Genomic DNA, 18366 nt, shown 5'->3' on the forward strand with positions numbered 1-18366 from the left:
CATAGATTAGCGAGCAGTACCAGAAGAAGGAAGTGGGATGTGAGAAGGGTCATGAGCAAATAAGTGTCTTAGAACCGCTTGTCCCATTTGTGTATCTGCCTTGGAATGGGTGTCAATGCAGTAAAAGTGTGAAAAGAGCTGCAAGTAGCTGCTTTGCAAATGGTGTCAAGGGGTACATTTGCAATGAAAGCCAGAGTGGCCCCAATGCCTCTAGTAGAGTGGGCCCTTGGCGTGAAAGGCAGAGTCTTTTCAGAGAGTGAGTAACACAGCTGGATACAGTTAATAATCCACTTCGAGATGGCACCTTTCGAGACGCGATCCCCCTCTCTGCCTGTAGCTACGGAGACAAACAGTTGATCTGTTTTCCTTAGCGGTCTGGTTTTATTTACATAGTAGAGGACTGCCCTACGCACATCTAGGGTGTGTAGTTTCACCTCAGCCGAGCTTTGCGGGTTCTGGAAGAAAGCCGGAAGCTCGATGGACTGGTTTACATGGAATTTTGATATAAATTTAGGTGAGAACCTAGGGTGTGTGTGTAAAACCAGTTTGTCTTTATGGACGGTAAAGAAGGGATCCTGCACTGACAGAGCCTGAATTTCACTGACCCTTCTTATAGAAGTAATAGCTACTAAGAAGGCCGTTTTATAAGTCAGGTGTTTGAGACTGCTTTTATGCATGGGTTCGAAAGGGGGGCCCATGAGCTTGGCTAGCACCACATTAAGGTCCCACCCTGGTGGTGGGTTTAAAATAGGAGGGTGAAGTCTCTTTACTCCTTCCATGAAGGCTTTAACTACTTGTACTTTCCACCACGAAACCTTGCTATGTGAAGTGGTGTAAGCCGAGAGGGCTGCCAGGTGTACTCAGTGAGTTAAAAACCAATCCTGCATCTAGCAGGTGGAGCATGTATGTAATAATAGTGGAAGGAGTGCAATCAACCGGGTTGATTTGTTTACTCTGGCACCAGATAACGAACCTCTTCCACTTGTCAAAGTAACAGTGCCTTGTGTTTGGTTTCCTAGATTCCTTTAGGATGTCCATACACCTCTGTGGCAAATTGAGGTGTCCAAACTCTATGACCTCAGGAGCCATGCTGCCAGGTTCATTGAGTTGGGTTGCTGGTGCACTGTTTGACCTTGGTGCTGGGACAGTAGGTTGTACCAGGCTGGAAGTTTGATGGGCTCGCACACCGCCATCCTGCGCAGGTGTGGGAACCATGGTTGTCTTGCCCACATGGGAGCAACTAGGACGAGCGTCATCGATTCCCTGTTCATCTTGTTCACCACTTTCCTGATGAGAGGAGTTGGTGGAAAAGCGTACGCAAACATCCCAGACCAGTTCATCCAAAAGGCGTTCCCCTGGGAGTCTGGTTGGGGGAACCTGGATGCAAATCCTGGGCATTGTCTGTTTTCGCTTGTGGCGAATAAGTCTATAGTGGGGAAACCCCACTGAGAGAAGAGATCTTCTACGACCTCTCTGTGAAGAACCCATTCGTGTTCCTCTGGGAGGGAGTCTCTGCTCAGAGCATCCGCTAGGGAATTGAGCTCCCCTGGAACATGTTGTGATGACAGGAAGATGTTCCGTCTGAGTGCCCATATCCAGATTTTCTGGGCAAGCTTGGACAGATTTGGCGAGCGAGTCCCTCCTTGCTTGTTCAGGTAGAACATGGCTGTAGTGCTGTCCGTCCGGATTTGCACTGACAGGTTTAGTAGATGGGGCTCGAACGCCTGAAGCGCTCTGAATACTGCCAGAAGCTCTAGCAGGTTGATGTGGTTCTTGGCCACTGAGTGAGACCAGAGACCCTGAGCTGTGTGATGGAGATGGTGAGCTCCCAACCCCGTCAGACATGCATCTGTAGTGACTACTGCCTGTACTTCGGGATCGTAAAAGGGTTTCCCCTGTGCGAGATTCTCTCTTGTCCACCAGTGAAGGCTTTGTACCAGTGTTGGCGAAATGACCACTAGATCGTCCCACTGACCACTTGCCTGAGACCACTGTTTCGCCAACCATTGCTGCATGAGACGCATGCGCAGGCGCGCGTGGGGGGGACCAGGTAAATGCATGACGCCATCATGCCCAGTAAACGCATTGCTTTGCGTACCGTCATTTGTTGACCGGACTGATAATGCGGAATTTGCAGTAGTATATTTCGAATTCTTTCTTCTGAAGGAAAGGTCAACCCCTCCTGGGTGTCCAGGATTGCTCCTAGGAATTGTTTTGAGGTGCTTGGCACCAGGCTTGACTTCTTCTCGGTGATTGAGAAGCCTAACTCGTGTAGGAGGTTGATAGTCCTTTGAATGTTTGTCCTGCAAATTCCTGGGGTTTCCCCCGTTATGAGCCAGTCGTCCAGATAAGGGTACACTGGGATTGCCTCCCTGCGTAGGTGTGCAGCCGCCACCGCCAGTACCTTGGTGAATACCCTTGGTGCTGAAGCTATCCCGAAGGGCAGTACCTTGAATTGGTAGTGGCGACTGTCCACCTTGAAGCGCAAGTACTTTCTGTGCGCTGGGAACATGGAAATATGAAAATAAGCATCTTTCATATCCAAGGTTGCCATGTAATCCCCCCTTTTTTAGGAGGGGGATTATCTCTTGTAGCGTGGTCATACGAAATTTTTGGGGCTTGACATACTTGTTGGCAGGCCGTAAGTCCAATATTGGGCGCATTGTCAAGTCTTTCTTTGGCACAAGGAAGTAAGTTGAATAAATACCCTTGTTTACCTGGTGTCCCGGGACGAGTTCTATCGCGTCCTTTTGTAGAAGAATGGCGATCTCCTTGAGGAGAATCTTCTGATGTTCTAAGGAGTGTACTCTTTGTCGTGGAGGATGGTTCCGGGGACGCTGCAGTAGCTCTATACAATATCCTGTGGATACTGTTGACAGCACCCATCTGTCTGATGTGATTCCTTCCTAAGCCTGGGTGAAGTTTGAAATGCGTCCCCCTACTGGGGTTGCGTGAGAAGGGACCCTGAACTGAGCGTCACTGCTTTGGTGGAGGCGTGCCGCCTCCTTTGCTGGGGCTGCCTCTGCCTTTACCACAACCTCTCCTATTACCTCTGCCGTAACCCTGGGTAGACTGTTGGTTGTTGTTCCACTGGGTACCCTGCCCCTGGGAATAGTTAGATCCTCTCTGGGAATTTTGGCCGCGTGGGCGACGAAAATTACTATTCCCTCTCTGGTTAGGGGGTTTATTGGTTAACTGGCCAAGGGACTTGTGTCTCGTATTCGTCCTTGGCATTTTTCAGTGCGTCTTCGACCGCCTTACCAAACAGATCGGTTTCCACCGGCTTGTCCAACAATGATGGCTGTGTTTCTGCCTTAAAACCAGACTGCCGTAACCACGCATGTCTCTTGATAACAGTACCTTCTGCTATAAATCTGCCTGTGTTGTCGGCGGCGTCGAAGGTTGCTTTCAAAATGCAACCAGACACGGCTCTACCCTCTGCGGAAATCCGAGCTAATTGGCCCTTTAACGGTTCAGGAGCAGAGGTTATGAGAGCAGCGACTTCTTCCCACTGATGGCAGTTGTAGCTGGCCAACAGGGTGGTGGAGTTAGCAATCCTTGCTTGATAGGCGGACGTTGAGACTACCTTCCTGCCGAAACCATATAGTTTTTTGCTCTCCTTGTCGGGAGGAGCTTCTGACTAAGACAAGGGTGCCCAGCCCTCTTACGAGTGTTGGTGACAACTAGGGAGTCTGGCTTCAGATGTCCTCTTATTTAGAGAGGGTCAGACTGTGCCGCCCTGAAAAGTTTTTCAACCCTGGGATTGACTGCTCTGGTGAGGTTTGAGTTCACCAGGGACGGATCTATTCTCCGCTGAATGGATTTAAGGATAGGGATGGTCTGGGCAACAGGCCTCCTTTCTCCCACTAACTCTTCTGCGAAGTCCCTTTCCTCCTGTACACCGTGGGTGTCAATGTGGAAATGTTCTGCTGCGCGAGGGAGAACCTCATTTAGGAGGGGTTGGTTATCGACCAGGGAGTCGGTAACCGGGGCTTCGTTCTCTACCGGGGAATCTACTCTGTATGTTTCCGGATCATCCTCTTCTTCTTCGTGGTCCTCATCAACCCCATAGTAGCCCGTCCCGGTTTGCTCTTCTATTATACCAAATTCTTGGTCTTCACAAAAGGAAGCCTCTCCTTGATACCGTGAGTATGGAGTTGCGTAAGGTTGTACCTCGAAGGGTTCAGACCTCATAGGGGTTTCAAACCGGGCCTTCTTACTCGGGGGGATTGGATCAGTAGAGCCTGAGGGTGTGGCCCCTTGTGGATCATACGAGAGGAAATGTTCTGGATTTTTATCATAAAAATCAGCCAAAGAAGACATTCTTGACATGACCCTATCTATGTCTTCACTGGACCATTTTTTGGAACTGGGAATGAGACTCTCAACAAGTCTATGGGATTTATCTTGAGTAGCTTTGCTGGTTGTGGACCTATCCGCAGACCTGGGCTTGTCTGTCTGTTTAGGGGGGGTGGAGTGTGGCGTCGAGGATCGGGAGAGGTGTCCCTGTCCTTCGAGCGTGGGGCCTCGCTGGCTTTAATTGCGGGCTCCGACTCCTGGAGCGCGGCCTGGGGGTGGAAGTCGTCTTCGTCTTCCGACGATCGAACTTCTGTTAGCCTAGGGAGCGAGGCACTCTTGGCAAGAGTGGATGATTGCCTGGAGTCATGCGGCGATCTTGATCGAGAGCGCCCAGAGGACACTCGTCGAGTCTCGGTTGGACTTATTGTGTTTAGTGTGTGTAGTATGTGAAGCGCTTGTGTCGCCCGGGGTCTTCCCCATAGCCGCCCTGCCGGACGACCTTCCGAGGTCGGGGACCTGCGCTCGGCTGTCTTCCGACGCCGTAATGCCCTCGCCGTCCGAAAGTACGGTGTCACTGCCATCGCTGAAGGCGCCCTCCGCTGCCATGGCCGCCTGCCTGGCGTGGTGGGCCCAACGCTTCGTCGAACGGTCCTTAAGTGTCTTAGGTTTAAACCTACTACATGCTCTGCTTGCCGAGGGACCACCCCGAAGCGAACTGCAGAGATTGCACGTGGCGTGCCTGTCGACCCAAGGGCATTTGCGATTGCACTTGGGGCAGAATTGAAAAGGGGTACCCTCCATACGCACCTTGAGGCAGCGGGCTGTTAAGTGTAGGAAATGTATAAGGTGTACCTATCTACAAAGAGTGTAGAGTATGTACCACCCCCCACTCTCCCTACTTGCAGGGCCGAGGCCAGCGGCCTACCAGGCCCAGGCCCAGGACAGCGGCCTTCCGAGGCCCAAATCCGTCGTGCAGCAGCCGACGGTCGATTTCTTCTCCAGCCGGCGTTGAGTTGTCGAAGTTAGACGTTGGGGTGGGGAAGGATGTCAATAGATAATTATTTTACATTTTTAGCAAAAGTATGGCTAAGGCCAGGGGACTCCGCAAAATGCTTCCGACCAGTATGGCGGAAAAAAACAATCTGAGGATCCTAGACGCGTGAGGGATCTTGGGTACAGTGGACGTCACACTAGGGATAGTATTACTGGCACGCCCTGTGTCGACGCCCATTTTCGAGTTTCGAAAAACAAACTGTAATACTCTGCAGTTTCCACTAGATGTCGGCCTATGCACAGCATGTGATCTAAGCAGATTCCACAAGCCTCAGAAATATATATATAAATAATAAAGTTACCTGGAATCCATCATGGCTCTGCAGCTGGTCTGTGAGTGGATTGTCACATCAATGGAGGGTATTTAAACACAAAGCTTGACAGAGTGAAGGAGAGAGCTGAGCCGTGGCTTAGAGAAGAGGGGGTGAGCCAGCTAAGAATAGGAGAGTTTGGTGACGGCCCAAAAAAGCTTACGTGTGACTGTACTGCTAGAGCTATATATACTAGGCCACTACATCCAGTTGTCAAATATTGTATACACACGTGTGTGTAAAATGTGTATAATATCCCAATGAACTACAATGGCTGATTATTATCAAACACGTACAACACTCTGAAACCCAATGGGCCTAGTCCACCCTACTGAAAACAAGTATTAAAAAAAAAACCAAAAGGCCTGACATTTCTGAGGCCCTTCCTTCTTGACCTGGGAGACAAACACTGGGCAACAAGACTGAAAAGGCACCCTGGAAATTACTGTTAAGGATAACTTTCTTTTTGGGCATACATACGTTTTGACAAAATCATTTGCATCTTTTGGAACATTATTATATAGTAAAACTAGGTTTTCCCACTCATAGCAGAAACTCTAGCTGGACGCAAGCTAAAATAATAAGGGAAAGGCTCTTACAGTTACATTACAAAGCAACGGGCCAACCAGGTCCTTCACTGCTAAATGCGAGGAATCATGTTAAAATAATAAGAACTGCGTGAATATTGGACTATACAGAACAATACTACATCCCCGATTTTAAGGTGAGTAGCATCGCCAAAGGACCACCAGCAGAAAAAACCCAAATCATATTGCTTATAATTGAAACTTTATTTTACAAAAAAAGGAGAACGGATAGGTAGTTAAACAGAGTTATGTTTTTCTTTTGTTTAAAAAATGACACGAAACAAAAAATAAATACGTCATATATACAGAAAATTGTTCATGGTCTCTGCTTTTTGGGAAGAGAGGACAAAGGCTTCTTTCTTGATCATCATTGCTAGCTCTCCTACCACTTAGTCACCCACCAACCCAGGCAGCAGTTAAGTGGAAGCCAGGGCTCTGCGAACTTGAAAAGGCATTTAGCCACGAGGAAAGGATGGTTTTCCATATATAAACGGTATAGGCTGTGGGCCATCAGGAGCTGGGAAGAGAGTCCATCTGGAGTTCCCACTTGGAAAAGAAGGGGTTAACGAGTGGTGATTAATTTATACTATTCATTTCATACTGGAATGAGTATATTGCATGTTCGAAAGCTCTGGGGTAGACGCCATGTGACATCCGTTACATTATGAATTGTAAACCAAGCAATTTTCACTCTTTTCACAAATTTAATGGACTGCTGTTCTTATGGATGAAACTCCTCAGATCTGTAGAGACAGGATGTGGCTTGTGAGAAGGTCTGCACATATTTGGAGGTTTGCCAGGTTGTCCGCATTCCGAATAACCTATTACCCACATTGAGCTGCTCTATGATTAATTCCTAGAGGTTCAATATTTCACTTAATCAAAGTATGAACATCTGCTGTCAGCCAACCCTCAACCCTTCCTCATTCAGCACCATCTTGTAGTCCCAAGCCTGATAGTTATTTCCAGTACGTCCAGGGATCCACAATATTAGTTAAGGAGAGAACTGACCTGATAGACAATAGGATTGATAACCCACCTCCCACTTTATACTGCCAAAATCAAAATGAATGGCTAGTTCGGGATGCAAGTCTAACCTATCTGATTTGACAATCTGTTTAAATTATGGGGCATACAGAGGACATTGTTGAAAGAGTGTTATGCTCCCAATCATCAAGAGAGGTACAAGCTAAGAAAAGGTACATTATAATCTGTAGAAGACCATGCATTTCAAAATAACTACTCAACTTTTGACAACTAAATATTTTCTCCTGCCTAAAAAACGATTGTACCAGTGACCTTTAAAAGTAGGACAAACTCCCCCACATCAGTATTTTAGCTATAACACTGCTCAAGTCTCTTCATTCAGTGGCAGCATAATTTGACCTAGTGATTGCACATTAGGTTTTAAACTAATTTCTTTAACTCTCGTAACATAACTCTACAACAGGCATCCTTTTGTTGGTGCTAAAAGAGATTTCACATTTACTTCTAATGCACATATACAGTAAACACAGCATTTACCTGCAAGGTCGTCCTACATTAGAGCCCAAAGGATAGAATAGAGATTGTGATGGACAAGGTGAAGAACTCAGGAACCCAATGTTTTTCTGTTTGCAAGCAACTAAGTACATGTCCACCTAACTTGTCTTTCTAGGCAAACAAGTTGAATACATTTTGCAGTTTGTACAGGATGGCAACGCGTGTCTGGTGTCACAAGGGGGGGAACTCGGGGACGTAGATTAAAAATGTGTGAGTGCGCGAGCAGGAGAAGTGCAATTTCCAAATAAGTCCCATGGCCAACGTTTTCTGATCTCTAGCTTTAGAAGGACCACAGCTAGCATCAGGAGGGGAAATAATACATTCAATAATTTAATTCATACAAAGCTAAATGATGGAATGTTTGAATTTCACAAGGTAATTTCTAGCTCATAGGCAAACAATACTCTTTCATCAACGCAAAATAATGCCTAAAAAATGCATGTGATGATGATAACATTTACTGTTTACCACATGCCTTCAGTCTCTATCAAACTATAAATAGGTAACAAAGTTCTTAAAGGCACATTCATGGGTTCTGACGTGTTTCCTTGAAACCAGAAGTCAACATGTAAGCAGTGCAAAGTTACAACCTTGCACTCTGGCATGCACTTCAATTGTCGCTTGGAAGGCAGTATCGCTATTTAGTGAAGTGTTCCCATCATTAAAAATTATAAAATCAATCCTATTTGTGAAGGAACTATGGTACACTTAGGCCATAGGCTTTCATATAACTAACCTTTGGGGACTGCTGCCACTTCATGGCAGGTCTAAAAGTGCCTTACTGTCAGGAGAAAATGTATAAAGTAGTAAATGCATCCTTTAAGCTGGATTGGATTGTGTTTTTATGGACGCTGAAATTTGCTTGTATACAGGTGTTGAATACCCGTTTCCAATCAATAATACATAAAAGGCACAGCCTCCTCAACAGGGCAAGTGAGCTAAACTTTTTGCACTAAGAACTAAAAACAAAAGCTGGGTGAATAACTCTTTTATTGAGTCCTGATAAAATTATTCATAGCTGCTTAGCTGCTGAAACTGCTCCTAGATTTGATGAGTAGAAGGGTTCTAAGAAATATCCCTTTAAACCCAGCCAGAACTTGCAGAGTGAGAATGAATTTGATGTGTAGGGGACTGGGAACTATGCATTTAAATTCAGCCAGTGCTTGGAAGGTTGGAAACCACAATCTACATTTGCGACAGGAGACCCATCACTTCAGAAAAGTCTATGACCCTGCCTTGGAAAAAGCCAAAGATCTAGAAGCAAGAGAGCGAACTTGCTCAGGCTGAATCAGAGAGAAGCATGTTTCGTGTCTGAACAGCTAAGGAACATTGTGGATCATAGAGAAAAGGGCACACAGAAATGAACTTAATTTTCCATTGAGGACCGTTAGCCCTTACTCATCTACGATGCATACTATTAACATGCAAAGTGTTCTTTGGAGGAGAAGTCAATCTTGGCAAGGTCCTAAATTGTAAATATTGGTTAGGATATGCAAGGTATCTGCTGCCAATCATTTAAGCCCTATACATTTCTATATTTTTCAACATTACTGGGTTAACTGCAACTTGATTTGGTTTGGTTTTCCTGAGTCCACGCCCACATTTCTAATTCAGGGAGAAGAGAGGATTGCACTAGACTGTGTCCCATGTCTTGATCTTAAATATGACTGCAATGTTGTCCATGTAAAATGAGACCATTTTCTGGTGAACATTATAGACAAAGGCTATTTTGGGGCCAGGAGATGGCTCACTTTCTAGAGGGCTATTGAGCTTGACAAGAGCCAGGAAAAAATAAAGTTATGTGCGTTAACCAATCAGAATCATGGTGGTTTGGTGTTGACAACAGAGGACAAGAATTCCTTAATGGTGGACCCTGAATCATGATAAAAGGAGTAGTCCCAAACCTACAAATTCTTTAGCTGTGCCCATGAGAAGTGTTCGGTGACCATGTGTCATTCACATTCTTAAATGTGGAGGTATTAAAAAGCATGCATGAACTCTCAGGACTATACACACACCAACTGAATGCCTTCTTACAAGCTTTACATTGGCAGACACAATCTTTAATGATGTGAACTAGTTCGACAGTAAGAAAGACCATGCCATTAAGAAAGGTATCCATAACTATTCCCAATATATTGAGGTCCTTTATCTAAGCTGTCATTGACTGAGATAGTGGATTATATATACACAGAGTACATTATTTGTTTAAAGTAACTTTTATATTGCAGCTCTTGCATAACTGCCAATGATTTGATTGAGGGGGACAAATGGACCTCCTCCAAGACATTAGCATGCCGTTGTAAATTTTGGTGGAGTGAATGGCCTCTGTCTATTCTGAGAGTGCCCATACCTTGTAATCGTAAGGCAAGGTTGTTTCAGCCAACAGACACAAATAGACAAAGCTTTCATCCGAGAAAGTGGAGATGAAACCTGCTAAATGGCTTGGGCACCAGAGGATTGGCACGTTACCTTAGGTTCAGCTAAGTAAGGCTTGAGCACTTTGGTTAGTGAAGAAGATTCCCAGATGAGAACCTTAGCCTGGGAAAGCATTGTTATGCAGGGAGATATCCATATAAAGTGACAATCCTGCACCGCCTCTCCCTTGCCCCCTTAAGATACGTTGATCATTATTTAGAGAAGCAAGCATTCTGGTGAGAATTTAGACACCAACGAACAAAACTTCTGCAGACACACAGATGGAAAAAAATAATGATGTTTGATGAGCGCAAACTAGCTATGGAATGTTGAGCACCAGTGAAAGGGCATCCTATACCTGTGTCACAAATATCTGTGCTTGCCTAGCAGATCCACCTTTGAAAACATGCTCAAAAGAAGTGTGTTTTTGGAGTCCATTTCCAAACTCAGTAGCAACATTCTGAGGTGGTATACGGGAGAAGAATTTGATATAAACAACAAAGGTCCCTTCCTGGGTATTTAGAGAGCAGACTATCCAATATATGTTTTCCCGGGAGCATATGGTGCCAGACAACATGTTAACATCTTATATCTATTCACAGAAGTTCTCGAAGAAGGACTTCGCACTAAGCCATGCACTAAGGGACTAATGGCTTGGAATGATGTGAACATTCCACTTGGAAGTCCAACGTGTACACGGGAAAGCAAAAAAAAATGAAACGCGTGATGAAGTAGTTGGTACCAAACCAGTATGAAGAATGGACAACATACATCAGAGACCTTTATGTTTTGAACACCATTCACATTCTACCTTGTAGGCCTTTATGTAATATCTTAAGGGATCTGCCTCATCAATTTTGGAAACCACCAGTAAAGTACCGAATTTTAGGGGGTATAGAGCATGATAGGAGCTTGTCCACAGTTTGCCTGATCAGAGACCTTTAATACTCTTGACCACTTTTGATTAATTTGCAGAAAGCAACCAAGGCTTTCAACCCTCTTAATTTGTTTTTATTGCTCTATTCTAGTCAAGCAATACACACCAGAATAGGTCTTCCTTTCATAACTCTAGTTTCAACTGAGTAGAATACATGGGCATATATGTCCAACTTAATGTCATTGTTAAGCCCTTCCATGTCATTCTACTTCAGTTAAATTGGTAATTTATTTAATGGTTATACTGATGATGAATCTTATAACTCAGTGATCTAAGCAATACTTAATGCTCACACCCTTCCACTCTATTTAATGCAGTCAAAATTTGGATGGCAGAAAATGGATTGACTCAATTGCCAAATAATTGAGATACTACTTTTTACATCCAACAGATCAGCTAATTTCTCTACATACAGGCACTTTGTTTTACACAGGATTCCCTTTTAAAGTATGAGTCGACTAAGCAGTCAAACGCAGTCCATCAACTGAAAAACCTTCAGGACCACCCATCTTTTTAACAATGAATATCCAAGACCATTATTAGTACAAACCTAGACCAAGGTAGACATATGCTTTAAGCCTACTTCAAGACAGTGCTGCTCTCATCAGCAAGTCAGAGAGATGTTCACATCACTGCAGGCTTTTCGCATTGCTCATACTTCTCACCACCCAACCAATCATTGCTAGAAAAAGCTCTGAAGCAAAATGATGCTCAGTTTAGTCCAACTCAGGCTTGATATGTCTCATGTTTAACTGTACACTGTGGGGATGATATGGTTCATTGCTGGCTTAAACTACCCCCAAATAGATCGTAACCTATCCAGCTAGGCAGGCAAAGAATAAAACATTATCGCAAAACGTGGACTCTTGAGAATTTCCTAATTTTCCCGCTCTAGGTTGGTATTACCCACTGATGCAATTTGTGGAAGTTTGAGCTCTATAGACGTACCTCTGTAACAGGACATCATTTAGGACACTTCTCTCTTCTGGAGGCATTCACACCTTCATTTCGACTTCAGAACAAGCGCTGCCGTTATCAAGTGCTTAGTGCATAACATTTAAGGTCAGAGGTGCTACTCTTGCCTGCAGGGTCTAGGGCTTATTTTCCCAGAATTGTTGCTTAAAGAGAACCGTACCATTTTTTTTAAATGAACCGATTGTGCTACGTGTGGTGACAGGTGGCCCTTGAAAAGAGGGTTTCTAGAAAACTTGTATTTTAAGTTACAAGGCTTCTAAAGCTCTATTCCCTTTTTTAACTAATTTCTCATTATGTAATTAGAATTTGAGATGAAATACCAGGCAATTCCAGTATCGAAAGTATAAGTAGAGATGCTTGACTATCTTGGTGACAGAAATATATAACTATACACCACAGAGCTACCAAAAACAGTTTCTAGTACAGTATACTTGGCTTCAAACTGGGAAGAACTGGCATAGACTGCCTGATCAGAATAAAAAGGTTGATGTGGCACAGAGTGGCATAGGTTATGCTACACTGGGAATGAGAAAAAAAATAAAAGCGCAATTATACTGGAGATGCTGCCCTAAAACTACTTAACTGTATTCTGTCTGCAAAGCAAACTGCAATCCGAAGCAATAAGCCCAACATAAAAAAACAGATGTGTGGCTGATGAGAAGACGTGGCATGGAGTCTCCATCTCTGTTCCCCTACGTGCACAGTAATGGTAATGTTTCAAGCTTGGCTTTAAATAACTTGAGACAGTTTTGGTCTCCCCACAAAGTGGTGCCGGCTCTCAGTTTTCAAAAACAGGAAAGAGTTGGACCCACACATACAGCTGGTTCTCTAACAATATAGCCATAGCCAAAGCAGACCCTGCCAGGCTTAGCTTTCACTGGCTCTGCAACAAGATTTCAAAGTTCTTGGGCCACCTTCAATTGAATGTTCAAAAGAAATTAAACTAAAAATTATGAATGGAATACAAATAGATTTTTGTCAATAAATAAATAAAACCTTTTAGGCATTCTGAAGTTTGCCATTTAGAAGAAGGCCACCAAAGCTCATGTGGGGGGGGTGAACACTTCAATGAAATGTGTAAAAAACAATCATACAATGGAGAATACTTATTTGACATACAAAATGAATGAAGGGTTGTGAACAGATGTCAGTGGACAATAAATGAACCATAACCATTAGATGCTACACCAGATCACACCACTGCAGCAAGAGATCTTGGAGGAGTGTTCATATAGATGAGAAAGGATGACTTTTCCGTCGAAACTTTTATAGTCGGCAAGAGGGCCACGTGTTTGAGACGGGGAAGGAAATAACATATACAATGTCACAATGTCTTCATCTCAAACTGATGCTGCAAAAAAACTGCATCAAACCTGGACAACTGCTGAGAACTTTGCACCAAGGGAACAAGGGTTTTCAATGGGGGTTTCTAGTGATCGTGTAGCCACCCAAGTATCGGGTATCATGGAGTGCTGTGTTACTTTTCCACCACTTCAGAGTGATACTGGGATGTTGTGACTGCAGTGCAACGTCATTTAAGTGGGTCATATCACTCACTGGCATGGGCAGACTTAGCAGAGGAGGGATAACCACTGAGGTAAATCTCTGACAAAAGCATCTGACCAGTCATATATACAAGAGGACACCACAGCAAACCCTAACTCAGTCTGCAGTGGCTTAGGGTTCAGGGGACGTGAAAGGGTGTAGGGGCGAGGGATGGCAGGTGGATCATCAACAAAACAATTGGAGTTTGCATATGCTTCCATGGTGGAATGGGCTACTATTTAACCAAAGGATTCCTAGGTGAAATGTTTACATGGTGATGTAATTATCAGAACTCCAGGTACCACCTACGAATTCTAGACTCAGTAACGAAAGTCTCATAAATTAAGACATGCCATCAAAGGATGGTTTTTAGCCCCAAGGTAGTTTCAGTAATGCAAGGTTACATGTGCTAGAAAGTGACCAACAATTTGAAACAGACATTTGAATTGAGACAAAAATTGTTCCTAGTGGAGCATTTTTTGTCTAGGTTTATGAAGATTCTGCATAGCAATTTACCTACCTGGGCGCAAAAGGATGCCAATCGTCACTTCTAAAAGCATCTTCCCATTGGTCAATGGCTGATGATGTAACAAATAGTCCCAAAAACATTTTAAAGGATTGCCGAGGTTTTCCAAATAGTTCAACATACGATAACATGCTGAATGAAGAATGGGTCACATGGTTTGTGAAATGCCATCTGATGCTGGTCACAAACACACAGAGCTGAAATTAGCAACATTTAAGGAATAAGAAAAAAGTGCAACATGAGCACTAACGAGGAATGCTAAATAATGCTTCCACGATATAAAGAACAAAACTAAATATTTGACACATCCGTTGTCCTTCTTGGACTCTATATAGTGCTCGTACAGCATCATGAATCTCATACTGATGAATGCCACAATATCTCAGATTATTTTACAGTTCAGGGCAATTGATGCAAAAACACATGCTTTGGAACAAACTGTTCCTGAAAGCCTATTGCACAAAGCCACCAGACAATATTCCATCAAAGAACAGCAAGAGATGGAGCCACTGTCTTTCTAAAATGTACTTATCCCTAAGAAACAATTCAAGGCCCTTCGGCAACAGTAAACGTAGCCTATATTGATCAGAAGGTGCAATGGTGATGATGATGATGGGCATGTTACAAACCTTTCTCCTGTCGATAGAGAGCTGGGTACTTGCTGTGGTCAGAAAGTAAAATATTCAAAGAAACAAATAGACAATATTTCAGACTTTTTACTTTACAAATATTTAAAAAAAATACTATAAAAAATGGACGAAAGGGTTAAAAAAAGATCAATGTTTATCCCGGCTTTAAGAATGTATTCTAAATGTTTGCCTTTACTCTCCTATGTGTAACACTACTAGGCCAGTCACAAGAACAACTGATAGAAATTTCATTGTCTCCAAAGACACTGCCATAGTAGCTGTCAGACCAGTTTGCATGGTTCCTAATCGCTTTGCCACTGCCAGAGTAGGATTCATACAAAACGCATGCCTCCATAGCATGCTTGATTATGAACGCGTGGCTAAGCACTACCCAGGCACTGCAAGACACCAGGTCCTTTCTCAGATATTTGGGGAGAGCCATAGACACAGGTTGCAAGAGATCCCTAGCAAGCAATCTGCATGTCAACCTCTAAGCAGATCAGTTACATAGAGCTTGGTGGTCATACTCGCCTTCTTTCCATTTCCATTGGGGCAGTGGAAGAGAAGGCCTTTTTTTCTCACACCACAAATGTCCAGGGAGCATCCTCTCATCACCTTTTCCTGTATGGTCCTTCTTTCATGCCCTGTCCCATAACCTTGTTGAGCCCTTGCTCCAGATATCCTTTGGGGGCCCTTGTGATCCACTCACACTCTTAAATGCTAAAATACAGTATTACTGTCAATCATTCCCCCACCCATGTTGTTCCATCCTCTAAATACTATTCTCGGAGGGCCTCTTCCTTGCCTTTCTACACTTATCGCTTTAGTATTTCATCACTGTGTGCACTCAATTATCTTGTGAGATACGAACTCCCCATACTGTCCCCTGTGTAGTCCCCTCTTTTCCAATCTATGTTGGAGGCCTTTCATTCCGAAGTAATGTATCGGCATGCTTTGTTGCCAATGTCTCTTTCACCTTCCTCACACATTGGCAGAATCAAACGTACAATTAGGCCAATAAGGAATGGTTCACTGGACACTTTGATAAGTCTCTCCACCGAATACACTCTGTGCCCTCCAGAGCGCCTTTCCTTGACCCATTTCTTGTAAATGTGTCCCCCAATAACCCCCAGAGTATTCACCTGTTTGGGTCTCTCTACAGCCATTTCTTATCCTTCTCTGAGCTTTTTCATATTCCCACCCTACTTTGTTAAGTAATTTAATCTGTCCTTTTGGAAATAATATATGAAATGGATTTTCAGAATACATTCATACTTGTCTGTGCAAACCCAGTTCTCCTTTCCCCAAACAATGGCTTTCTTCATCAACGCAACAGCTTTTGGGTAAGAGTACTAACAATAGCCACCATATAACACTCATCGTACCCACTTCAGACTTTCACTATTACTGTAAGACAGTACATCAGAGATGGAATTGGTACAGACTACAAACCAATTATTAGCAGCCATTACCCTTAAAGGAGCAGATGCTATGGAGGAGAAGGCATATGGGGAATGGCGGTTTACTGCCTTAATGGACTTTCTCCAGGCAATGCAGACCAACACAAGAGACTGAGCAGGCAGGGGAGATCAAGGATAGAGGATTAGCCAGCTGGTTAAGACATTGTTTTTTTCCCTGCATGCAGGTCCATTCCAACTCCCCCGCCAACAATGTTCACACTCAAATGCCTCGCACTTTTCCTCTCAATCCCAATTTTCCCCTCTTCTGTGCCCTGAAGCCTGATGTCCCTTTCCATGTCGTGTTCGAAGTCAAAGTTCCAACTGGACAGCACACCATGGCTGCCATCAATCACTTGCCTGTGATGTCAATAACATCGTCATCTTTCCCCTCTTCTTCACTAGACCCCAGCTCAGACAAATCACCAGGCTCTATGTTGCCATGGCCTTGTGACTGCAGACAGCTGCTACTGTTTGGGTAGCCTGAGGGAGGCAATACATAGCCTGGATAAGTAGATGTCATGGTCCGGGGAAGATTGCTGGGCAGGATAGGGTTTTGGAAGGGGCTGAACATTCCTGTATCGGGAAGGAGAGGCTGAGAGAAAGGGAGCGTGTAGTTGGGCAACATTCCTGCCAGCGTGGGATTCAACATGAATGGTGGGAGGCTGGCAGAGGCTGAGGTAGCAGCAGAAGAACTGGTGTTGCCTGCTGCCAGTAGGGAGTCTGTAGTGCCAGGGAATGCCAAATGGGAGTCGTCGAGCATGTGAGGCAGTTGATAGTAAGAAGAACTGGTGCTGCCATACATCTGGTTTGCAGCATGTGGAGAAAAAGGGTGGTTTATACTATGGTTCAGAGAGATGGGGGGTATTGCATACCCACTGGGCACAGTGTACCCATGTTCAAAAGATTGGTGTTTACTCTGTGGTCTCCGGGCACGGTCCTCAGCTGATGGTGAATGAGTCTTGCGTTTTTTCCCTCGCAGATCCAGTGCTAACAGGCTGTCATTATCACCCGAAAGGGATGTGGAAGAGATAGGTTGAGTCATGCATTGGATTGCAAGTCGTTGAGCAGCCAATTTGGTGATATTGTGGGCTTGTATGGCATTTGCCGGTGATCCATGGTGTGGTTCCCGTGTAGTAGCAGCTTCGGCGTACTGTTGCAGTTCGTTGAGGATCTGTGGACTGTCAGGGGAGAGCGGCCGAGAGCGCTCTTCTGTGTTGTTGGGTGTCGGGGATGAGATATTGTGTCTTCCGTTGCTTGTGGATTCGATGATAGGACCTTGAGAACCTGGGAGCAGAAATGAAAGAGATGAGACAATAGAAGAAAACGTACGTTTCTATGAACATACAAAATTAGTTGTAAATGAATAATCTTTTGGCATTCATTCATTAAAGTTTATTTCGGAATATAATCCATAAAATTGTGCAATGAAATTTCATAAACAAATACGTTCTACAATGCAAGAGATAAAACAGATATCGGCTAGCATACAAGTTTAAGTAAGTTGCTATAATTAATAGTATAATTAAAATGAATATCGTATGCATATAAAAATGTCTGTGGCTCATGCAAATCCGTGCACAGCCTATACCCATTGGCGTGGTTTGCATCTTTTCTTGTGGAATGCACGCAAACTGTCACCTTTCATGCCTGTCGCTCTCCTCCTTCCTCTATTCCTTGTGGCATGCCCCAAGGATCAGCTCTGTTACCATTACTTTTCAATCTTTATCTGCGTCCGTTGGCAGACCTCATTTCCAATTTCAGGGTTTCATTTCTATAGGTACGCCGTCGAAACACAGCTCGTGTTTCGTTTTGCCTTCCCAACATCGGAGCCCCATGCAAACAGAGATTGTCATCAATAGGCAGTTGGATGTCAGCCAATTGGCTGAAGCTCAATGCAGAGAAAATGGAAGTCCTGGTTTTTGGCTACCACACAGCTAAAACCACCTGGAGCTCAGAATATTGTCCAGACTCCCTGGGCCTGTGGCCCACCCACAGTGCTTCTGTAAAGAGTCTTGGTGTGAGGCTTCTCCCCTCCGGTTCTAGAGAGGCCCAGATCTCTGCATTGCGAAAGATCCTCCCTCTCC

At 44.3% G+C, this 18366-nt stretch overlaps 1 protein-coding gene across 1 annotated transcript in view; it reads right to left on the reverse strand.

Annotated features, from left to right (window-relative positions):
• Positions 1-6435: 6435 nt before the first annotated feature.
• The window catches only part of RAD54L2 (RAD54 like 2), a 1748428-nt gene continuing 1736497 nt past the window's right edge, over positions 6436-18366 (reverse strand). Inside the window, exon 22 of the mRNA XM_069644107.1 lies at positions 6436-17566. Coding sequence (XP_069500208.1) covers positions 16632-17566 — 935 coding nt within the window. The 3' untranslated portion in view covers positions 6436-16631. The remainder of the gene's footprint in view (positions 17567-18366) is intronic.

Source organism: Ambystoma mexicanum, chromosome 2p, assembly GCF_040938575.1.
Source record: "Ambystoma mexicanum isolate Mex_15411 chromosome 2p, UKY_AmexF1_1, whole genome shotgun sequence".
Taxonomy (NCBI): Eukaryota; Metazoa; Chordata; class Amphibia; order Caudata; family Ambystomatidae; genus Ambystoma; species Ambystoma mexicanum.